Source organism: Coprinopsis cinerea, assembly GCF_000182895.1.
Source record: "Coprinopsis cinerea okayama7#130 chromosome 5 map unlocalized cont3.5, whole genome shotgun sequence".
Classification (NCBI taxonomy): domain Eukaryota; kingdom Fungi; phylum Basidiomycota; class Agaricomycetes; order Agaricales; family Psathyrellaceae; genus Coprinopsis; species Coprinopsis cinerea.
In genome coordinates, this window is record NW_003307540.1 from 2,962,396 (window position 1) to 2,985,289 (window position 22,894).

Genomic DNA, 22,894 nt, shown 5'->3' on the forward strand with positions numbered 1-22,894 from the left:
CGAGACGTCGTCGAAAACGTTGGACTGCGTTGGTCAACTCGTTCCCTGGCTGCAATACGAGGGCGTGCACGGACTGCGGACACCTCTCTCACTTTTCATAGGGCTCAGACGTGCCCAAAGCACGCTTGGACCGCTTCTCTGACGATATCGACGACGACCACAACAGCGACGACCACACGACCGCTCTACTGTCTTCAAGATGCCGCTCTTCGTCCATATTCTGCGCTCGGCCATGCTCTTCATGAACATATACGACACATACAAGACGCTGAAGCCACCGCCACCGTCTACCAGAGACCCGTCACGTCCCAGTGTTCGAGCGGCTACCCAGCGGAAGAGAGATCTCAAGGGATGTCTAGCGGTCTGGATAGTCTGGGTGAGTATGACATCGTTCTCTAAACTGAAAGTATTCTCATACGAATCCAATTTCTCAGTGCTGCTTTACATTGTATGAGCGTCTAATAGAAGGCTTCGTCAATCTTTTTATACCATTCTATGACGAATTTAAGTCAATGGTAGTCCTATTTATGATCATCACGAGGGCGAGGGTGAGTTGCGTTTGCTTTGTGTCGATTGTGCCACGTCTCACATCAGGCGACTCCAGGGTGCTGAGCCCATCTTCCTACACGTTCTGCGGCCGCTAATCCGACCCTATGATGCGAGCATCGACGGGACCCTGGAGGTCTTGCGCATGACCGGTGACTTCGTCTTCGCCCTCGCATCCTTCCCAGTCCAACTCGCCATCGACTATTGGAAGAACAAGTTCTCGCCCGACTTTAAAGTTCCGGAGAAAGACTCGGAGTGCAGCTCGGATACGTCGGATAGTCGCTCAATCGGCAACGATGCTGTTGATCAAGCCGCGGGCTCGGCGCTCAACGGAGGCAAATTCGCCCAAAAGCCCCATCAACCGCCTATCCGTCGCACGTCCGGGGACAGCACCAGGACCCTTGTGGCGGGTGACCCACGGAAGAAATCGTCGCCACACGAGATATGGCATCCTCCTCGGTCAGCATACGAGGACCACAGTGGCATCGTGCGGACGGCGTCCAACGGTTCAGCCAGCAGTGGTTCCACCGGCGTCATCGAGCTCACCAAGGAAGAAAAGGAGATCGAAGAATGGAGAAAGTACCCCGACTTCCCTTCCGCTTACCCACCCACCCCACTAACGACGACCGTCCACCTGTCCTCAACTACCGCCGTTGTTGGAGCCCAACTCTTCGCCCCCATTCCTGAAGATGAACCTCCCCAGCAGGATTTTCACAGGTCGCTCAAGCAGCCGCGTAGTCAGTTGAATCCCAGCTACGCAGATGACTTGAGCGACCAAAGTGAAGTAACCCATGGGATTCACCAGTATAACGGATTTGCGGGAACAAGCACCACTGCAGTGGAGACGGAGGACGAGAGCATGTCCGACGGTTCGTATGAAGAAGAGGACACTTTCGACATAACGCTTCAAACGCCGCTACAGCCACACATCTCCTTGCGGACACCACGAGCGCCTCTCCTGGCTGCGTTCCCCAGCCAGTCAACAGCCGTCGACAGTGTCGATAGCACGTCATCTCTTCAGACACGAACACCCTCAGCCCAGTCTCATGGCTCCGTTTCTCCGACTCCTTCTCTGAGCGGCACATCATCGTCTGCCATGGAAGTCGATTCAGAACAACCTTTTGTCAAAGCCAGTGACGAGAATGGGAGGGTCAGGCGACCCCAAATAACCGCTGGACGGGAACGCTCTGGCACGACGATGCAGCGCCGGCTAAGGCCGCGTCCGAGTCCAGTAAAGAAGAGAAAGATTGCACGCTCCAATCTCTCGGAAGGCGGTACGAGTACCACGAGTACAGGGGAAGAAGACAATAAGGAGACGTCAGGCGCCAACGGAGAGGGGATTGCCGAGGATGTGTATGTTCCGCCTGTCCAGAAGACGCCTTTGAAGAAGCGACCCAGGATGGCGGGTACCACTCGAAAAACACCAAGCACCACGACCACCAGTGGCACTTCGAGGACAGTCAAACCCCGCGTTGCTCGGCGCACGTCACCAGTTCAGCGTCCCCAATTGACTAGGACCCAACCGTCTGGCTCCCGACTCGGTACTACCGCTACTTCGAGTAGGAAGTCCTCGACGAGAAGTGCTGCTGGATCGAGATTACCTCGCCGTAACACGGATTCAACACAGAACCTTGTTTCCACGAGAAGGAATGGTGACGCTCCCTCTCACAGTATCACAACACAGGGAAGCGTTTCCTCCTCGGCCGCTTCAACTGCATCCGATTCCGCTCAAGAGAAACACGCCTCGAGCTCACGCCCAAAACGCATCGTTGGCTCCTCAACGCTTTCATGATCAGTACGCCTCACTTGATACTGATTGTTTTTTTCTTTTTCTGTTACAAGCATCTTAGAGCTATCACATCATCCATCTGCATCCCATCATACACACCCCTCGTCGAGCAATTTTTAGACACTCATCTATCGCAATCGCAACGCACCGTGTTCCTTTTACACCCCTATCCATCCATGCACGATATTTTGTTCCACCCTAACTTGTTTCTTTGCCCGTAGTAGTCAACCTTGAACCTTGCTGCTCGTAATATCTTATCCGGATTTCCAGACGATTTATCCGCTTATGTCGTTGAACGTGTCTTAGAGATGGGCTCTCCCCGGATCGCCCGTATGTTCCTCTCCACAAGGGGGTGAAGGTATCGACTGTGATTCATCCATCCACCGCATGCTTGCCAGTCATCCGCCGTCGAAGACGTGATTGCCTCGTGGCACGGATGATCTGGCCTTCAACCCAGCGGGACGGGTTTGTGATTATCAGGCTAATTGTGCGTCGCCCTTCAGTAGCTGATAAGTGGGTCTAGATTGGAAAGGGGGGAATCAAAGAATTCACCGTTCGAACGTCAACTCGTCCAAGCGACCGGGCGATACCTACGGCTTCCAGTAATCTTGCCGATCTCGGACCACGATTGAGAATGTGTTTTATCGAAGGTACCGACAAGAATTGTGTCCAAGCGAGATGTCACCTCGATAGACTCATTCGGAATGAATACATTCCTCCCTTACTTCGTGAAATCCACCTTCGCGGTAACGGGTTTCTCCAAGAGCTATGAAAAACGTTGGGCGAATCGGCCCCACGGAGGAACCACGAGCTTTGGCAATTACGGACACCTCGATCAAGCCTGAACAACTGCTTTCCATGCTGCATGGAGGTCGGTAATTCATCTCCGTCGTCGGGTATTCAGAAAAGGGTACAGTTCTATTCAATGAGGTCACTCAAGGCTTGAGCGGACCAATGCGTTCAGCCTACGCATCTGCTTCTCACTTTAATGTGACAACAGCCCGGTCGAGGGGGCGAGAACCTTTTGGGTAAACGTTTAGATGAGGACTCTAATGGTTAAATTACCGTCGCTTTCTAATTAATTACCACGCGTTTTCGACACGTTGATTGATGCCTTGATAATGAACACGCGCAAGCGCCTCAAGGCGCTTATTTGGTTGTGGCCCACTCTCCCTGATCCAGATATGATATACGGGTGAAATAGGAGCCGTAATGCCAGTAGAAATGTACTAAAGCGTGTCTTCATTCCGTATGGAACGGGCGAACATGCCCTTGTGAAGGGTATCCACAGTTCCACTACTGCTAGTTGCGGAAGGTGCAGTATCCCTTGAAACACTGATGAAGTTACAATGTCTTAGGGAGGGGCTTCATGTTCCTCCGTCTTCTAGAAGAAGAGAAAGAAAGTATCCCTCGTTGTGACAGAACAGGTCGTGCACACCCAAGGTTCTGGCCGTTTAATCCTTGAGTCCGATGGAAATAATTGACCGGGATGCAGGGTTTAGTAGAGAATGGACACGAAATGAATACCTTGCATTCAGTAAGAGCATGAAGAGCGACTGCGGTCATCTATCTTTCTAGAGACGTGGCCCTTACACCGTGGCCCCAATATCTCATCCACCGGTGAGTCTTCGGTATGCGGAGAGTTGCACCGCATTTAAACCAAATCCGACCAGACCAGAAATCAGAAGAGATCACCGGGAGTCGCCCCAGTTCTACATATCGCCGCCGATGCTTTGTTCAGAATCAATGGCGCTAAAGTATACGGTGACAGACCGAGTGCTGTAGAGTGTACACACATCTGGGATGGAAAACCTGTGCGCGTCACGCATCACGGCTCGCGTTTGGTCACCGGACTTCGGTGTGTTCTTGTCCTCCCTCCGCCGTTCTTCCGGTCTGCTATCTCTCTGTTAGACACAGTGCCTCGTGGATGGGAACTCAGTACTTCTGTTTACAACGCTGTTTTCGCGTGTAGGCTTCGGAATTGTCGAAACCACTCTACTTTCCGTTGGCGATTCTATTGGGTAAGCGCGGAGGATGGGGAGGCCGGAGACGGGCGATGGAAAGAGGTTTGCTAGGTATAACCACTGATAAATGTAGTGATCCTTTGAAACTAGAAGAATACTGCTTGCAAGGGCTAGAAATCCTCCAGTAAGGACACGATTTATCAGATTGCCGTCCGCGGAACGAGAATCACGGTAACAAAAGACCAGTTTACATCTTTTCTACAGCTAGAACGCGTACAAAACTCTGGGATGGAGAATCCGTAGAGGCTGTGAGTAGTTCAAGATGGAATTTGGACTCCTGGACCGCCTTTTGCAAAGCCTGTCGAGATTTTTTAATTCAGCAAGCTGCTGGTGCGCCACAGTTTCCTGTGAGCGCTCGTGATGCGGTTGCCGTTTTTGGCACGGGTGATTTATTGGTGCCGCTTCCAATGCAAGAGTCGCCGCTCAGGTCGCGTCTCCGGCCTCATGGCAGCCAGCCAAGATTCAAAGACAGAGGGTGAATTTCCTTTCAAGAGAGTACAACGTTGTCCGGAACTACTGACCAGCTATGTCCTTTTCTGGGATATGAAATCTGCACGATAACTTCCACAGAGTTTAGACCTCAAAGTGGCGCCTAATCAAGGGGTCTGAACTCGAGCTTCGAATAAGCGCCACACTTTTGTCCCGATACCGGACTTTGTTGACCCATGTCATAGATGCAGAAGGCATACCGTATCGAGGGGCATGAGATCTTGCTGTGCGGATTGCACAGCTGCAAAACTCATGTCGTGGGTCCAGCACATCCATCCCTCTTCTGTTGGGAATATGCCGCACCTTTATCTGAATCCATATAAACCCGGCCACATTTCGGATACCCCAGTCATCCAGGACACTCTTCCCTCCCTTACATCCCGCTCACACTATCGACTTCAAAATGCCTCCAGTCCGACCCGATGCTCAATCCAAACCCAAATCTAAACGCTCTAGGAAGGCACGTAACAAGAAGGTCCCGGATCGCTTTGACCAGGGGATGAGAGATATGGTCGTAAGTTACACCCGCTCTCTTTCACTCTCCTCTATAACAATGTTCGCTCACCTTTCTGTAGGAACAAGGCTTGTGGGGTCAACGATTGTGTCCCGAAGGGGTTGAGGCATCCCCAGACACCCAGCCCACTTGTGGGACCTTCGAATTGAACAACATGGTGGGAGCAGTTGAGAGTTACACTTGGAGTCCTCCGTCCTCCAGTGTATCTCAGTCGAGGGCAACCTCAAGGTCCACATCTGCGCGGTCTTCCCGATCGAATTCGCCAAACACCACGATGGAGACAGAGCCGCAGGCACCGGCGCTTCACGACGTCGCCAATATGGGAGGAGACCCGAGTTTGGCCCCTCTCTACTGCCACGCGCCGTACTACAGTCCGAACCCGCTCCCCTATCCAATCATCGCTTCGAACCAATTCTCCGGTAGATCATCTGCCGCAGCGGGTTTTCCTCTCCACGAGAACATGGGAGCCCAGCCGTCCCTGGCTGATCCCTGGCATATTCATGTCCTTCTCAGCAGCCTGCAGCAGATGTCCGACGGAGCTCACCCTTCACATCCGAACTCATCGTCGGCATCCGACTCGACCCACTCTCTCGGATACTCCGGCGACTACTATGTCTCCCCTCCTCCCCCTTCGCCTTCCGGTTTCCCATATTCTTCAAACAACTCCGCTAACCCCACGCCTCCTCCTCATCCTTATCCATTCGATTTCCAAAGCCAGCCTACTCAATACCAGTACACGAACAACTCACATCCAGACGAGTCAGAGTCACGGTGGAGCCCGACAAGTCTGAATACCGCATCATCCAGCTCCGACAGCGAATGTTGGCCGTTCACGCGCGGCCACACCAGCATCCAGAACGCTCAAGATACTATTCCAAGAGTCGCAGTAGCGGACCCTCAGGCTGTCGACTTTATCATGCACTTCAATTGCAACTCTGCCAGCGGATCCGCGAACCGCACTCAGTACTAGGTCTCGGCGAGCTCAGCGATGCCATCCTCACTCTAGCCTTAGCCTCTTCCTTAATTATTGTGCTGTGCACTTACCATAATTCTTCGTATGGCTCTGCATCTTTTTTGATTCTCTCTATGTAGCTCTAGTATACCATGCATGCCGTTGCTTGATTCGACGATTCCCTAGGATATTGTAGGCCGTTTGAAGTATTAATCCTCGTGTTTCCTGCATCGTGTTCTCTGAGTATACATATCCAATAAACTCTTATATTTGTCCTGCTAGCTACTGTCGACCGAAATAGAGGCCGCTTCGTTGCAGACAACTGTTTGAGTCTGAGCACCGCGCTCTGGTTAAGCGCCGAGGCATGGAGTGCCGGCTGGAAAGGCCCGGGAAACCCGGGGGGGGGGACAAACAAGACCACACACCGGGTGGCAAGCCCACGCCGTCGAGCACAGTGGTTTGGCTTGACAATTTCGAACGAGCGGTCGGCTTGTACCCCATTTCCTCTATCCAAATCGCTTTGACAGCAGAATGCCGGTTCCTTGGGAAGCTTTGATCCCCTTCGGTATGTCTAAAGCCTCGACAACTTTGAATTTGGCTCACAAGGTGGTCACCAGGGCTCTTGACGGCCATGTTCGGGACAGCGGGCACCCTCTTCAATATCTCAACGAGAGCCCAGAACGAAGGACTGGTGAGACCTCAGTGGAATGCGGAGGGCACGCGTCTATCAGAACTGAACCTCGTTTCAATAGCCACCCAGGTACAATTTGGATAAATGGGAGTCCTTGATGATGGAGCGAGACAAACGGTTGACCGGGACGAAACGAGGGCAGACGGTGCGTTGGACTTTTTTGCCTCGTTTATGAAACGACTAAACCTCTTCTACAGGCGAACCCAATAGCCCCGGAGCACTTTGCAACCAGCTCTGTATGGACGGGCTTCAAAGTATGACACTACTTTACATAGACCCCGCCTTTCCAGTTCCCCATCAACACAATTGATTTGTTCAACGCAAACACTTTTCGATCGCACACGACCGTCCTTCCCTTTTGGTTTTGCGGATTGCATAAACCCATACCTTGGAAATCCTGGAACATGTGTGCATAGGAATGGCCTATGGGCTTCGGCTTTCGCCAGAACAAGAGAAGCCTTGGTTGTCCTAAGATGGACGCCCTGTCTGTGTTCTCTCATCATCACCACCTACGCTGCTGTTTTCGCCCGGGAGCTCCAACAAATTTAACCGGCGTTCTCTCATCTCAGATTCGATCGCTCGGGGAACGCTGTGCGCGCCTGTCCTTGTCAGATAATAGGTCGGAATCGGACCGTTGAAACTCCTCGTTCTGTGGTGCGAGGAAACCTTTGGAAGCGTGTCGCGTTCAATACAATTTCGGGTAGGTCATGGGATTGGAACCACCGGTCATCTCAATTGACGAGATCAGATACGATAGAGTAGGTAAGGATCACACCCAGCCTCCAGATTTCAAACGCCCGTTAGCTGCCCAGTTGCGTCTGTCAGTGGCTCATCAGTCCAACGTCAGTCGACGTTGTGAACTGCTTCCTAGGCCACCCTTCGTCCACAGAGCCTCCCTCTTTGAGTTAGGACGTTTCGTTGACAATCCAGGCCTCCAGGTCTTGACGTATAGTCCCCTGGGCCTCGGATTGGCCGCTGGGTTGACCAAACTGGAAGAACCCATAACGTTGGCCAACGAGGGACGAAGCCAGCTCGTGCAAACAATGATCGGCGTTCAGTTGGGGGTTCTTGAGGTCAGAAACAATTGGGGCGCAGTCGAGGACCACCCCGTGCTTGGAACGAAGCTGTAACGTCTGTCATAAATTTTACAGCCGTGTCAGGAGCGACATTCAATAGAATTCAGTTGGGAAAGGGGACGTACGACTCGACCCCAAGGAAACACCCGTTCCAGATCGTAGGTAAACTCGGGGGTCTGGCCGTATTGCCAGTCCCAACTCTGGTGATGGCAGGTTAAGTTGAGCACGCAAGAAATAATCGGACTGTTCCGCAGAGTGACCTCGCGGTAGAGCACTTACCTTGAGCTCCTCCATTCCTTTCCGAATGTCGGGATCATTAAGAACCTCTGTTGTTTCCCCCACGTAGCACACCTGCTCGAAAAGAAGACCAGAAAACCCATCGTCAGCAATGAAAATCAAGGGGTGGGCATGACGGAAACCCCCCGAAACAAAGAAGGGTTTAGATCTTCTCCCGTTACCTCACTTCCAATGCTGTATTCATTCCGGAACTCGTTGATAACGACGTTCACAAAGTCCTCGTGTGTTATACGAGCGTTATGTTGTTGGAGATTGCATACGGGTGAGCGTACCGAGGCTACACCTTTTGTGATCATTTTTTCCTAAACAGCAAGAAAGAAGAAAAGCATGATCAGCCCGTCGAGTTCCAAGAGGAGAAACAAGGCAACGAGGGAGAGCGAGTAAAAAGGCAAAAAAAGCGATAAACACCGTGGAAGGTGTGATTTGCGTCAGAGCATGTAGGACAGCACGGATTGACAGCAAAACGAGGATCCACCTCCATGCCACGCACGACCGTCTGGGGAATTGACACGTTTCCAGGGAAAAGGAAGTGTCTCCCTCACAAGTCTGTCACAAGATGCCTACCAGGATGGCAAATGTTTCAGACTTTCTAGAAAGGAGGCCACAGTGAAGGGAAAGTTTAAACATGGGCCAGGAACCTGGGTGCAGAAGCGGATTTCCGCGGGCGATGGGAGGAGAAAAAGCGAAGAGAAGCAAAGAGAAGAAAGAAGGAAACTATGATGAAAGGATGAAAGAGTTCAAGACAGGACCTGTCTCCCCTTGAACACCGGTACGACCGAGTGAATTAGGCGGTTATTGCGATTGTCCACTTGTCGAGGACCCCACCGAGTCAGACGTGACGTGCGCGGGGATTGAACGTCGCCACAGCACGTCGAGGACGACGACGGCGGACGGATGGACGACCGGGGCCCTGAAACAATCCATTCAAATGGCCACGGCGAACCTTGTTGATCCAGAGGCGCTGGAATGGCCACTGCCAAGCCCAAGAGGAGAGACGGGGTGAACGGCAGAAAAATAGACGCCTTGGGGCAGGCCAAGTGTACGCAGCTGTCCAAAAGGAAAAAGGGGGGATAGAGGGACGCATTACAGCGAAATCCATTAGCGCTGAGCGCCGGATAATAGTCTAGCCCGCGAGAAGAAGTCTGATGAGGGACCGCCCACCCGCAGGCAGGACCTGCTTCATCAATCATCTGAAAGCTTCTGAATAGAGTTCAGGCGTCACACTTAGAGTTGTTAAAGGCTTATTCGGCCTAACGAGCGAAGCGTAAGAGACATCTCTTCTTGACCGCGTATGTTTTCGGCGCAGTCCGAGGGGTCCCACCACAAGACAAACGCGCGTGGACTGGGCGGTCCCTGCCAGCGAACAACTGTGGATGAACGCCAGGCGCCGTAGTGCCAGGTTTCAACGAAGAAACAGAAAAAAAAAAAAAAAAAAATGGCAAACGATCGGTGGAGGAAGATTGAAAACTGCGGTGAAGGCGGAAGAGAAAACTGACCTTGTTAGCAACTCGAAGGAGATCTCCGAGAGTATCCAAGCGTGTAGAAATGAGCATAGTCCCATGATGATACGCCCTATTGTTGACGATCTTGTACGCTGAACCTGAAACGTATAAGCAAAAAGGATAGATTAGCCCGTGGCCCCCCAAGCATAAATCGCCCCGGAAGGTCTAGAAAAAGAACATGGCAAAGCAAAGTGGAAAAATCCAACAGCACGGAAACTTTGACGAAAAGCGTTTGGGCGCCTTGTTATTGAAACTGCGCCAATTGATAACGTGGTGTTATTTGTTTTGGGAGAAATAAAAAAAACATATAGAACCAGCCAAAAGAGCGCCGGTTACGTTGTAAAAATCAAAAACACGAGTTCCTTGCGTAAAGGTGAAGTTGAAGATGAGGGGAAACACGTATCTTGTCCTTTCCAACACAGATATCGTTTCTGTCGTTCACGTTGGCATCAACGCCGAGTTGTCGGATAGCGCGAACGACCACTTGAGCGGTCTCGTTCCTGTCAAAACTGGTGCGTGGTAGATGGATCGAGTAATTCGAATTTCCTAAATCCTAAGGAGCAGGGCGCGTAAGTCAATTAGAAAAAAAATTGTACCGTGTAGCGCCGAGTGAAATGGAAATGAAAACATGATCCGTACATGAAAGACTGTTCCTCCACCACTCCTTCTTCGTATGAAGGGGATATTGAGGTTTCGAGACTCTCGAAGGTTGACTTCCTTCCAAGGATTCTGATTACGTCCAATAACGACACACGGTGTGTCGCGATAGATAAGCAATAAGGGTTTGGTATGGTCATGCCGGCGGAATAGCCTAACAGAAGCGAGGCGCCAAGTCAGTCAGTCAGTCAGAGCCAGTCAGTCAGTCAATCAGTCAGTCAAAAACTCAAGTCTTCCAAAAACGAACGAAAAAGCAGAAGAAAAAGGAACCTGTCTTTCATTTCAGAACGAAATGTAGAAACAGAATACGAAGGAGATGAAAGAAAGAAAAGAAAAGAGAAAAGGATGAAACACTCAACATGTCTTCTAGAGTAAGATTAAAATATGGATCCGTAGATGTAGACACAAAGATCGAGTATCGTCTAGGCCAGTCCTCTTCGATCGTCAAACGGTTGGGCTGAGAACTCGAGTGGTAGCAGCGTCGTTGGAGTTCAAGGCTGTCACAACCCTTGGTCATCGGCATTAACCAGTCCCGACTCCTAGATGGAAAGACAGGAGGCATACGTGTGTACCTCTCCGTTGTCCTCGAAGTCACCAGATCGTAGGATTGCTGCAAGCCACGGTGGTGGTGCAAGCCCGAAGACAATAGTCGCTTGGACTGCTGCTGTTGATGATGACGTTGCAACCCATTCAACCAGTGAATTCGCCCAGATCGCCACTTTGTCGGTGAAACAGCAGATGGAGCAGTGGTTCTGAGCGCTAACGCCATGACCCAAGAGAACAAAAGACGTGAAGGGAAAGCACCCGAGTGATGGTGGAAGTTGGAGGTCAAGAAGGTAAAACAAATCAATTTCGACTCCAGCGTGGGCGCTTAGTTGCCCGCGTTCCGGTGATTTGACCGGCGCGAACTGGGTCACGTTGGGAAAAAACGCGGTCACTGATCATCGCTGTGGAGTCTGATGACCTCAAGTTCCAAGTTCCTTCCAGAGTCCTCGATTCTTGAAGGCGTTCCAAGCTTTAGCGCGCAATTGACGTACCCACAATCCCAAAAGAGGGTCAAAGACAACCAATGTCGTATCACAAAATTTTTCAATCTGACATGAAAGCCACGAGACGCTCTCGTGGCCCTTTCCATTTCATGAACTCTCAACGGATCTGGCAGGTTGGCGTAACGGTTTTACTCAGAGTCCGACAAGTAATTCGACTGCCCATCCTGGCAGTATAATCTCTTATGTCGCCAGGTAAGGCAAGAATCTGGTGAATGTTGACCCAACTGCCCATCCCGGATGTCGTCAGGCAAGGCAAGAATTCTTGCCAGGAACCCTGATCGAAGGTAAATGTTATGAGGATGGGAAGGCGCTAGTGGGACAGGATTCCGATGTCGAACGTGACGCTGATCACTACTATCCACTTCGAACGCCTAATTGCAGTTTCTGGTTGGCACCCAGCCGGACAAAATATCGAGCGACCAGGGTCCTGCCAAATGGAAACCCTCGGCCTCTACAACGAGCCTCCCACCAACCATTGTCCATACCGGCCTCACCACTTTTCTATTCCCTACATTCGTCGACTTCTGGACAGAGCAAAAAGCAAGAGCGTCTTCTGGCATTCTAAGAATTGTATTCCAAAACGGTATTGAAGGAAGGGTAGGCAAGGGAGAAACGAGGGGGTAGTAGGACTTGGAAGGCGTATGCATGGGGTGTGTCTGGCTGCCCAGCCGTCCTTGAGGGATATCATTTCTGCATGGCCTTGTAAATTGGGTTGCGGATCTCGTGCACTTGCTGCCCTTGGGGCCCACCTCCGGGGATCGTTTTCGTGAGACCCTAAACGGATGTGGGGAACACGGGTACGGTGGAGGTGTGGAGGTGCAAGTCGGAGGGTAAAGTCGGAGGGTGAAGTTGGAGGTGGAGGTGGCGTTGCCAGTGTCGTCACAGAGGGCAGGGAAATGAAGAGGAAAGCAAGCAGGTCCGGTCAGTCTTTCCGAATATCCGCGAATGGCGTAGAGCACACACCAGTTTCTCGAACATGCAGGCGTTGAGTTTTCGCTCGGGCTTGCGGCAGAGGTAGTATTCCTAAAGAGTAAACCGCGACCCAACAAAACCGAGGTATTAGCATTATTGATTAGTGCCCGGGGAAGACAAGAACACGGGGTCAAGGAACGCACATGGTTATTGCGTTCCAAACACTCAAAGTGAGCTTGGAACGTCTCCATGCAATTCTGTTGCATCTTCGTGAGCCTATTCCGGTAACAAACCTCTTCAGCCACCCCATGAACACCTCCAAAAATGAAACGGGCAACTCACAAATCCTGCGCACACCGCGTCACGCGTCGTCCCTCCTTCAAACAATGGCCCGGGTCCCGGTTTTCGTTCTTGCAGAGCATAAAGTCCTCTATCCCACCACACAACGAAATTATAATTAGCATGTCCATTCCCATTCGAAAAGAAAAGGCCCTGGGGCTAGGGATGCGCACCATTATATTCACGACAATGAGCGCCAATAAAGAAAGCAGCAGATTTCAAAGGACCACTGGTAGCTCCAATTTCATGGACCTTGGGGATATCCGAAGGCATAGGCGTGGGGTCCACAACAGCCTTGGACGGCACCGACCCGGGTTGAAACCTGCTCATCTTGTGCGGTGTCGGTGTGTTCTAACGAGAGGCGATGGGCGAGAAGAAGAGAAAAAGGGGAGTGCGCTGAGAGCGAGCTGGACACCGAACCACGTCGAGTGCGACGACTGACCCGCAATTCGGCGGCAGTGCTCAAAACGTGGGAACCCTTCTCGGGAGTTGCCGAGGTGGGATTGGAATTGTTGACCGTGTTTCTCGCGATTTCTTGACGTGTCTAATACCATGGTGAGTATTGTACTCGATATTCGAGGCCATAAAGATTGATATTGATATGACCAGCCTCCAAGACCCCAACCCAAAGTCCACCAACTCCTCCTCAAAACGCACAAACTCACAATCGCCCTTGCGGGCGTCACGCCGAACACGACAATCTCCCAAGTCAAAAAGGAGGCTCTCGAAGCGCTCAGAGCGGACGTCTCAGAGGACCTCTTAATCTCCATCTCACCCTCCCCTTCGAACCTCTTGAAACTGGAATCCCACAACGACTTTAACCTTTGTCGACAGGATAAGGAGAAAGGGAAGCCGACGGGAACGTATACCGTTCTCGATCCTGGTCGACAGCTTAGAGAACATGGATTAGCGTCTTGGGAAACACTTTTCATTCAGTTCATTAACCCTGAAACACGTTAGTCTGCACTTATCCTCGGATTGAGTTTCCCTTGCTGACGCGATTCTTCCGTGGTGGACATGAACAGGTGCAGCACTCCCGGTGACCGTGACTCTACCCGCGATCGACGACGATGAGGAATCTGTCGCGGAGCCTCCACCGCCGGTTACGCCTGCTGCCACGGACAAGGGGAAAGGAAAACGCAGAGCCGAATTTAGCGATGAAGAGTCGTGAATGACGCGGAAAGATCAAGGCAACCGATCGATCTTGTATTGGTATTCCATATTGTACCACAAGAGAAGACCACCAGACCGCCGGACGCCATTCTTCTGTCGCGGCACCTTCCCGCAACTGCACATACACACGAGGCTATCCGTCTCTCTCGCCCACCCGCTCAGATACCGACGGATTCCCTGGACTGTTATCCACCTTCTTACGCCCAGATCCTGCTTCATTGGTTTGGCCCTACCATTCGTTGGAGATGAAGACGAAAGATTTAACAATCAGGAAACTCACTCGAGTCACATCGTTGACTTTCATTCCTCAAAAACGTGACGAGGGCACCGGGCATCATCTCGGCCAGCCGTCAACTTGCACCTACATATTTTTTCCTTACCAGTATCTTGGACTTGGGGAGATGAAGATGATGACTTCCTGTCTCCGCGGACCCAAAGGTGCTATGTCCCAACGTGGACCCGGACCAGAGTCGGCTTTCATCTTACCACATACAAAACACTTCTTGACCAGATGTCTTTCCGATGTGTGGCTATCTCAATCTACAGAATACTTCGTAACAACCGTTCAACGTTCAAATCCCGATTGTAATCCATTGAATGCCCTTCCTGTTGCAATTTCAATTCGCACAGGGCCATCGTAGTGTTTAACGTTTTAACATCGGCCAACATGCCGACATCGAGTATCTGCCATGTTGGCCAGATGAAATTGACGACTGTGCTAGAATGAAAAGTGCGTGTTCGTAGGGTTCCAATTACAATGACATCGACAGCGGGATCTAAAACCGTGTCGTCCGGGATCATGGTATGAGCTACACGGGAATCAAAAAGAGTTCGAGTACAAGGACACCTGCATTGAGAATGTCGAAAGGACGAAACAAAATTGGGGGCTCGGAGAGACGCCTTCTGACAAGTAATGTTCGGGTTGGTGGAATGAATTCAGCAGTGTAGTGTAGATTACTACTGGTCAGCTGGCCAATGTGATTCTGAAAGCGCGCGGTACGGTCATTTTACTGTACCGATAGGAGAGTTTAATAAATGTTCCTGCTGGACATTCAACAGGGATATTGTCATGGCCTCGGTGTGGATGATCGGAGTCGTTGAATCGTGAAGTGTGGGAGGTGAGTGGAGCGGGGACTAGGATCGAGGATATGTACTCATGCAGAGGTAGAAGTTCCTGGTAGTGAAGATTTTTGCCAGGATTGGTAGGTTGGAGGTAGTAAAGCCGCAGCGACGCGCCGACCCTCTTCCGAGAGCAGGTTGTACGTCGAACAAGCGTTTCTCTAAACACACTCAATTAGTAAGAAACAGCCTGCTGATCAAGATAGAGTCACCTACGGTATCAACAATATCCAGTTGGACACCCTTTTGGTTGAGGTATGTCCGAAGGAATGGTGGAGGCGGTAGGATACGCTTCCCAGTTCCAAACAGCAGGATTTCTATTCACATCACAGCCGTCAGCGTCTACTTCCCTTCCACATCCAACCACACACATAGACTAAACTCACCAGGTGCAGGAACAACAGTATCAAACAACTCGAAATGCTCCTCCGTCCACCCCTTCCACCTATCCTTGCCCTCGCCAACGGGTGGGACGTCCCACAAGAATACCCGTCCCTCTAGGAAGATTGTAGGTCCAGAAATCTGCAGCCCATCTTCCAATTGTATTCCATCCTCTGAGATGGATGAGACTTGAACTGGTGGGGGCGTGTCGTCTGCCAGAATGTTGGTGAACGACCGGTCGAGGAGGCGAGGCGTCGAGTGCAGGCATCGACTCGGACTAGAGCGAGTCACAGAAACTGCTGGGATCACTCGCGTTATTGATGGCGTAGCTCGTGTCAGGACAGGACGTGGTGTCGATGACCGAGAAAGCGCAGAGCGAGCCTGTCTACAGAGCGTTTGGCGAAACATTTTGTGGAGGGGTACGAGGAGGCCAAGCGAGTGCGTCACAGATCTCTGGAAGGCGCCGGGCTGAGCCGGACAAATCAGAAATGATCCGTGATCGAATGATCAGTGATGTCATCACTCTTACCAACAAGCGCCCCCCAACCCAACTCACTGAGGGTTCCTCTAGACTGAAGCTTAAGTTGAGACTGGGGAGGTTTTTGTACGCCGAACTAAGTTTTTGCAAGTAGCCGGAGTGTAAGCATGGATCATGGGATACATTGGACATTTGTGCGTTTTTTGTACTTGTACATAGAGTGATGTTGGACAGGCAGAGCATAAGGGTTTCTGCGACTCGTAACTAATGGAGGCGGGAAGAGGAGAATGTAAACTACAACAACTTGAATCAGGATACAATAAGAAGGAGAGATTCCAGAAAAAATGGAAGTCGATGCATGATGTTTGCAGTGAATGCGGTTGAGGCCTAGGGAACAGGGACGTCAGCATCAGCAAAGATAGGGCGGAAAATCGCGTACGGACCTTGTGTGCGGATGTTCGGAGGCGCGTGTGTACCCTACTCTATTCTACTACATCCCAGATTTCCTGTACTGTTCTAAATTCCCAATCATCATCAACGCGGCTGGATGGATGACTACACCCCAAAGACTCCCAATGTAGAGAGAGATGGAATGCGTCAGTTTCCGCAACACCGCGTCTCCGACCAGGCTTTGTCCGGTATCTACTGTTCAGTAAAATCTACGCTATCAGAAGGGCCTAGTGATCCTCAGCACGGCTGGATGGATGACTCCCCGTTACCCACTCCAAAGCCTCCGTTTCGGGAGACATGGATGGCAACGTGGGGTCAGTTTCCGCAACACCGCACCTCCGACTAGGCCTCCCCTTTTTACTACTTCTACCGTTCTACCGTAATGGTTACTGTGTATGTATGTGACGTTGGACACCGGATATCATCGGAGACGGCTGGATGGATGACTACACCCCCCTGTACGGAGCTGGTTGAGTTGGTTTGGGGTGTGTCAGTTTCCGCATCACCGCCTCCTCCTTCCTGGTCTTCGTATATATAATACTGTATATTGGCCGAACGAGCTGCCCTAAGAGGACTTTGGTGTGTCAGACTCTGGAGGGAAGAGGAAAGGAAAGCGGTAACGTACCGTGGATTTTCTCGACGACCGGCGTGCAATTTCATCGGTTGTTGGTTCGTCATCGAGGGACTAGTAAACGGCGAGTGGTACCGAAGATGTCGACGTCCGCTCTTGCAGAACAGAGTATATCGTCTGGTTCTGAGGCTGGTTAACGTTCAATCAGCATCGTCGAGAACGGCGAGAAACGGCAGAGCAGACAAACCGGCGCGGGTACGACTCTCGAAATGATGTGGCAGAGCCTGAGCACGAGTGCGATGCAGGCGGCTGATATCGAGGAGACCGATCTACGACAGAACTGGAGGTCAGTATCGAAGGGAACATCGGTCTCGATGGCAAACGTACAAGAAGGTTATCATCCTTCAGTCCGCCGTGCTAGCCACAATGGGCTGGGGCCGCCTAAAAGGCGGCGACGAGGGCTGCCGGCAGAGTAAGATCGATGTAGAGCTCGAGGTGCCATTGCCATTGCAAGACGTGATCATCTCGGCGCGAGCAGAAGAGAGCCAGGTGGGTAAGAAGGAGAAAGGTTGTTGGGCTCTGGAGAGAAAGAGGGCGTCGGCGACGCGGGTTTTATAGCTTTCAAGGCGGCTGGCTCCTGTCTCGCAAAAGAGTGCGTCAAACCTCGCGCTCCAGGCCCTCAGACGTCGAGGTGGAGGATGACAGAATCAATGACGAGCCTGGGTACCAGTCTTCGTCCAAATCTACAGGAGAAATCGAGACCAGTCTCTTTCACGGTCGTTGGTCCGCGACCAAACCAGAAGGTCAGCCGCCCAACGAGGCTCGAGCCTATCCCGGCGGAACAACGACACTTTGGGATATGAGCCCGCCTGTGAAGGGAAGGCATGCCACCGGCTATCATTATCGTAACGCCCACCAGAATCAGAATCTTCGGTCCCGACAGGCTATAGCCAGCACGAAGCTACACAAATGAGGTATGCAATTAATAGGGGCAAATGAACATGCGAAGACGAAAGGATACACGGATATGCGGATAGAAATGATATGATATTGGATATACAAAACGAGAAAAAGAAAGAGTCCCAGACAGACAGACCAGACAGGCCCACATCTCCACTAAAGGAGAGAGAGATACTACTCAAACACCGCGCCCACCCCCTTTGGCGTAGCAGACTGGACAACCCTGACGCAGTCTCGGCCGAATCATCGATTCACTACGCAATGGAAAACCATGATCAGAAACTTCCAATCTTCTTACAGAAAGGAGGGATAGAGACTCACAATGCAATGATGCCACTCATTCCCGCCCCCCTAGAACCGGCCCTGCCAGCCTCTGAACCGCGACTGCCATACCCAACGCTCCGCAACACCGGATCCGTCGGCAACGGCAAATGATTCAGGTTCCCTCCCGCACACGAAGCATGCACAACGTGGCGACACAGGAACACCAGCGCCAGCGAAGACTGTTGTTGATGATCTGCATTCGGTGTATCCGGTTTGGGCTTCGACGGAGCCAGCGAGGACGTCGTTGTCTGAGGCGGTGGTGGTGGGATAAGATGTTGGTGGAACAGCAGAGGTTGCATGCAGACGGGACATTTGGATTTGACGCCGAGTGGGAGCCCGCCGCCTTGTCGTCGTCCGAGTAGTTCTGCGAGCTCGGCACAGTCACCTTCGAGGATCGTCTTGCATCCCTCGAGTAGCTCGATCTGGAGGTGGAAGTCCTAGAATAGAATTATCGTCGGTGCCATCCCTGCTAGATAAGATATGACGAGCGCATCGTTTACCTGAAGGATCTTGATCAACGCTTCCTTCAACCCAGGAATCTCCAATCCGTTCCTAATTCTCCTGATAAGTCGAATAGGCGAGATCTCCACACCGACATTCTCCAATAGACCTCGGATGAAGGTAGGTCGAGTTTCGGAGTAGCGGAGCAAGTCTTCCCAAAGGTCGTCGTCGTTCTGAGCCTTGGCAAATTCGATTGCCTGAGAAGAGCTAAGCGCACATGGCCTCGCACAGAGAAGCGGAGTTGACATACCCGCTCAACATCCCCCAGACGCTCAATGATCAGCGTCAAAGCCTTCTTGTTGTTGCCCATCCTTCCCAAGAGGAACACCATCTCCGGGACCAAATCACGTTCTTTACAGACATTGTACGCCTAGTGAACGGAACGTCAGTCGGTAATGCCGCTTGAAAGTCAGCAGCAAACCCTCCGGCATACCTTCTCAAGGTTGTAGTAGGTACTCGTCCGCAAAAAGTCGATGAGCCTCGAAACCGCAAATTCGGCGTACATCCGCACTTGGAGATCAGCAAACGCTGAAACAAGGTGAGGGTCTTTCTCCACTAGGGCATCAAGGTACAAGAACAGGTAGTAGGGCTTGTTCTGCAGTTGCTGGACCACGCGGTTTATCTGCGAAAGGGCTGTCGTCAGCTGGCGGAATCCATGTAGAAAGGAGGGTAGGACACGCACAGGTATAGAATGGATGTTGTTCGTCAACAGCTGGATAGCTTCACTCTGTTGCCACTGCTTGACTTCTCCCTCGTGACTAGGAGTAGCGGGTGCAGCCGGCTTGGAAGAAGCAACAGCAGCATAATCCTTCGCCTTCACTCCACCGTCTTTCGCCTCCACCTCCTTCGCCTTCTCTTTCTCCTCCCTTTCCTTCCTCCTCCGCTCCATCAACTCATGATCAAACTCAACCAAAAGCAATATCTGATCCTGCACATCCGTGAACAAGTTGTTCTCCCGGATGAGTTCGAACACGTTCGGTCGTCGCAGCCGGAGGAAGTACGGGAGCGCTTTGCCTGGCTGGCGGTTAGCGGTGAAGAGTTCAGCCAAACACTCCATCAGGAGGACGACAGCTTCTTGCCGTGTCACGCCGTCGTAGTGTTCAGGTAGAGGCCCGCCTTTTTCTAGTTTGTCTAGTTGGGCTTTGACGGCGACGATGACTGCGCTGATGTCGTAGATCTCCTTGGGCCATGTCTGGATCGTCTTCAGTAGAGCCTGATAAGATTATAACGTGGTTAGATATAGAAAGCCACGATCACAAGAAAGCATGGGGACTACCTGGAGATCTCGGGCCATAAAGTGTCCAAGGATCATTTCATAGAGTAGATGGTCGAGTCGGGGAGCTTCAGTTGGAACATAGGGTATAATGGTCTGTTGAACGGCGCCAGTCAGTTTACACAGCGACAACTGTCATCAGCTAGAGCCATACATGCAGCTGCTTGCGCTCGGCAAACTTCCAGATCCACTTGTCCCATCTCTTCTCGATGTCGGGTCCAGTTCCTCGCCCACAGACTTTGGGAGCAAGCGAAGCGGCCTTGTCATACTCGCCTGCGACGACCCTTTAGACCACGCTCCGATCGAGTAAAGTAGGCGCACGCACCTTCATCGACCAGATAATCCATATACTTATCACCAATACTATGGACGGTCAGGTGATCCTCATTCTCCTCCCCTTCCCGATCCTTGTCAGACGTCCGATGCCGGCCACTCGCTGCCTCCATCTGTTCCAACTTCTCCACCTCCTTCAGCGCTTCCTCCCATTTGGCCCGTTCGACTAACCATTGCACTCGATCTCTCAAATCCCGTTTCCGGACGAGAACGAGGTCGCGAGGTGACATGACGACGTAGCATCGTTCCTTGTCTTCATTCCGGGCATGTGGTCCTAGTTGACTTGGCCGGGGTTTGGTTCCTAAGACACCAAATATAAGACTCTGTGGCAGGCAGTGAATAAACGGAATCATACCGAGATCATCCTCCTCCCCACGGACGATACCCAAGCTATACTCATTGCACCCCCACTTTTCAAAATCCCTCACGCCCAAAATATCGTTCGCAAGCTCTTCACCTGTACTCCGTGACACGATTGTGAGCTCGGGTCGCTGAGCCGCAGATCGCTTCGTCGCAGTTGTTTCGGTAGGAATTTGCTCATCTACAACCACATCACTTTAGTTCTATTCGCTCGGATATATCGGAAGTTGAAACAGGGCTCACCGTCGTGTGGGCTGGGTTTGAGCAAAGACGGAGGAGCGATGTATGTGAGAAGCAGAAAAGTTGTCAAAGGCGGGGAGTTGGCTATTGGCATGGAGGATCTTCTTTGAGGAGTCGAGGCCCTCAAGTACGCCCCGTTCGTTGGCAGGCCAGGTTTAGTCCGCTGAGAGTGAGTAGACCGGTGATCGTCACTTTCTGTCTCGAAAGTCTTCGCGGTCCCTGTTGAAGGTGCCCTGGAATGATGGCTCTTCCTGTCAAACTTGTCGTCTAACACCCTTGAATAATCCATGTTCTCGAAGGGGGATGAAGACGGTGAAGGCATAGGATGGGGCGCGATGCCCGCCACTGCACATCCGTCCATTTGGAACACAGTCTGGATCTCGACCGTGAACGGAGCTAGATTCGTTTCTTTGGAACCATTGGAAGATGGAGGGGGAGAGTTGAGGTGAGGTGAACGTGCTCTGATCCGGACAACTTTGATGAAATCGGCCCAAGCAATCAACAGAGTCCCCTCGTCCTGCCAGTGAAGGGTTGGCTTGAAGAGCTCAGAGCGGGGACTATTGGGAGCTCGGTCAATGTATGTGAGCAGCGACTTGGATGAGGGATGGTAGATTTTGACGCCCTATCCATCTACCGTCAGATTGTTTTGAGTGCTTAGGCGATGGGAAGACATACCGAATCATTGGCCCAGGCAATCAACCCATTTGACCCGCCACTTCCTATTCCAACCCATCTCACAGTCCATATTGGTCCTTCGCCAGAAGCGATGATAGTTTCGCGGTGTCCTAGCCATCCCTTCTCGTACATGATAAGGTTCCCAGCCAGGCCTCCACAGACGAAAGCTCGAGTGCTACGTTTGGACGCGAATTGTGGTTCGAGAGCGATAGTCCGCATGGGGCGCTTGAGATCGAAAGAGTAATGCTCACTACTTGCAGGGGCAGTGAGAGAGACTGAGCGAACGTGCACTTGGCCTGTGACTCTATTAGCCGGACGACCTCTACACATGGAGAATCTCACTCACCATCTATTGAGGCGGTTGCAACCCAGTCTCCTGTCTCGTCGAACTCAATGTCCACAATGGAAGCCAGGTGAGGCTTGTACGACTTGAGTCGCTTGCCCGTAAGATCCATGATATGAACGATTCCTGCGTGTGTTCCCAATGCCTAAGCCCTTGTAAGTTCCAGCAAAGATTAGTTGATAGGAACGCCTACAATAAGCCTGTTGCCGCTTATTGCAATTGCACTGGCGGAATCCTTCTTCAACAAGTCAGGGACGGCGCCCTCAATTCGCGAGTACTTCAATGCTGGCTCCTCTTCCTCGTCATCATCATCTTCGTCGTCGTCCTCGTCCTCGTCTTCATCGTCATCTTCGCTCCCCTCGCCGCTTTCATCGTCTCCTTCCTCGCTCTCGTCGTCGTCGTCGTCATCCCCATCGTCGTCATCTTCTTCCTCTGACCCAGTAATATTACTCATCCGCGACGGGCTCTCGGTGAACCTATGGAGTTCTGCATCCGTTTCGACCTCTCCGTTCCCCGCAACTGTGGTGGTCACCTCATTGCCAGTAGGTCGAACTGGATTAGGTGGTGGTGAGCTCATCTGGGCATGAACGTTTCGCGCTCCCGATAGCCTTTATCGTCCGGTACACTGTCGTCGAAAGGGCAGCCAGGACGCTGGCCGGACCTTGGTCACGGTGGTGGTGGTAGCAAGACGAGATTGGCCCGACACGCGACGATGGCCCCGTCCCCTGTCGGTGACGGCATCACAACCGCGCCTGATGGGAACCAGTGGGAACCTCTTGCCCAAAGCAGTTGGCTTTGGGCCACATGCTTAAGCGCTCAAGAACTTTTGCTATTATTCAAGACCATATTCCGACAAACCCCTCGAATAACAGGCGC

General features: G+C 51.8%; 9 protein-coding genes across 9 annotated transcripts; 4 read left to right on the forward strand and 5 right to left on the reverse strand.

The window, feature by feature from the left end:
* Positions 1 to 199: 199 nt before the first annotated feature.
* On the forward strand, positions 200 to 2,338 carry CC1G_08862 (hypothetical protein; the record flags this gene model as incomplete). Its single annotated transcript, XM_001839084.2, has 3 exons — positions 200 to 376; positions 435 to 548; positions 605 to 2,338. The coding sequence occupies 3 exons, from the start codon at positions 200 to 202 to the stop codon at positions 2,336 to 2,338; spliced, it is 2,025 nt and encodes a 674-aa protein (XP_001839136.2).
* A 2,913-nt stretch (positions 2,339 to 5,251) lies between these two features.
* On the forward strand, positions 5,252 to 6,332 carry CC1G_08863 (hypothetical protein; the record flags this gene model as incomplete). The annotated part of the gene is made up of 2 exons (XM_001839085.1): positions 5,252 to 5,362; positions 5,424 to 6,332. The coding sequence occupies 2 exons, from the start codon at positions 5,252 to 5,254 to the stop codon at positions 6,330 to 6,332; spliced, it is 1,020 nt and encodes a 339-aa protein (XP_001839137.1).
* Positions 6,333 to 6,845: 513 nt separating this feature from the next.
* On the forward strand, positions 6,846 to 7,265 carry CC1G_08864 (hypothetical protein; the record flags this gene model as incomplete). Its single annotated transcript, XM_001839086.1, has 4 exons — positions 6,846 to 6,879; positions 6,932 to 7,005; positions 7,067 to 7,150; positions 7,203 to 7,265. The coding sequence occupies 4 exons, from the start codon at positions 6,846 to 6,848 to the stop codon at positions 7,263 to 7,265; spliced, it is 255 nt and encodes an 84-aa protein (XP_001839138.1).
* A 645-nt stretch (positions 7,266 to 7,910) lies between these two features.
* On the reverse strand, positions 7,911 to 8,375 carry CC1G_08865 (hypothetical protein; the record flags this gene model as incomplete). The annotated part of the gene is made up of 3 exons (XM_001839087.2): positions 7,911 to 8,138; positions 8,207 to 8,281; positions 8,361 to 8,375. 3 exons carry the CDS (start codon positions 8,373 to 8,375, stop codon positions 7,911 to 7,913), a joined length of 318 nt encoding a protein of 105 aa, XP_001839139.2.
* Positions 8,376 to 9,628: 1,253 nt separating this feature from the next.
* CC1G_08866 (lipoate-protein ligase A) lies at positions 9,629 to 11,306 on the reverse strand (the record flags this gene model as incomplete). Its single annotated transcript, XM_001839088.1, has 5 exons — positions 9,629 to 9,745; positions 9,875 to 9,978; positions 10,280 to 10,389; positions 10,520 to 10,691; positions 10,892 to 11,306. 5 exons carry the CDS (start codon positions 11,304 to 11,306, stop codon positions 9,629 to 9,631), a joined length of 918 nt encoding a protein of 305 aa, XP_001839140.1.
* Positions 11,307 to 12,270: 964 nt separating this feature from the next.
* Positions 12,271 to 13,167, reverse strand: CC1G_08867 (NADH-ubiquinone oxidoreductase subunit; the record flags this gene model as incomplete). The annotated part of the gene is made up of 5 exons (XM_001839089.1): positions 12,271 to 12,360; positions 12,550 to 12,609; positions 12,702 to 12,774; positions 12,841 to 12,928; positions 13,011 to 13,167. 5 exons carry the CDS (start codon positions 13,165 to 13,167, stop codon positions 12,271 to 12,273), a joined length of 468 nt encoding a protein of 155 aa, XP_001839141.1.
* A 222-nt stretch (positions 13,168 to 13,389) lies between these two features.
* On the forward strand, positions 13,390 to 14,636 carry CC1G_08868 (hypothetical protein; the record flags this gene model as incomplete). The annotated part of the gene is made up of 3 exons (XM_001839090.2): positions 13,390 to 13,392; positions 13,447 to 13,792; positions 13,863 to 14,636. The coding sequence occupies 3 exons, from the start codon at positions 13,390 to 13,392 to the stop codon at positions 14,006 to 14,008; spliced, it is 495 nt and encodes a 164-aa protein (XP_001839142.1). The 3' UTR covers positions 14,009 to 14,636.
* Positions 14,637 to 14,901: 265 nt separating this feature from the next.
* CC1G_08869 (hypothetical protein) lies at positions 14,902 to 15,920 on the reverse strand (the record flags this gene model as incomplete). Its single annotated transcript, XM_001839091.2, has 3 exons — positions 14,902 to 15,290; positions 15,346 to 15,446; positions 15,516 to 15,920. Coding segments are annotated over 3 exons (632 nt in total), but the record flags the coding sequence as incomplete, so codon positions are not given.
* Positions 15,921 to 18,286: 2,366 nt separating this feature from the next.
* Positions 18,287 to 22,472, reverse strand: CC1G_08871 (vacuolar protein sorting 41; the record flags this gene model as incomplete). The annotated part of the gene is made up of 13 exons (XM_001839093.2): positions 18,287 to 18,730; positions 18,794 to 18,991; positions 19,045 to 19,164; positions 19,228 to 19,416; positions 19,477 to 20,007; positions 20,071 to 20,163; positions 20,222 to 20,340; positions 20,393 to 20,701; positions 20,756 to 20,941; positions 21,004 to 21,622; positions 21,676 to 21,971; positions 22,022 to 22,163; positions 22,212 to 22,472. 13 exons carry the CDS (start codon positions 22,470 to 22,472, stop codon positions 18,287 to 18,289), a joined length of 3,507 nt encoding a protein of 1,168 aa, XP_001839145.2.
* Between the last annotated feature and the right edge of the window lie 422 nt (positions 22,473 to 22,894).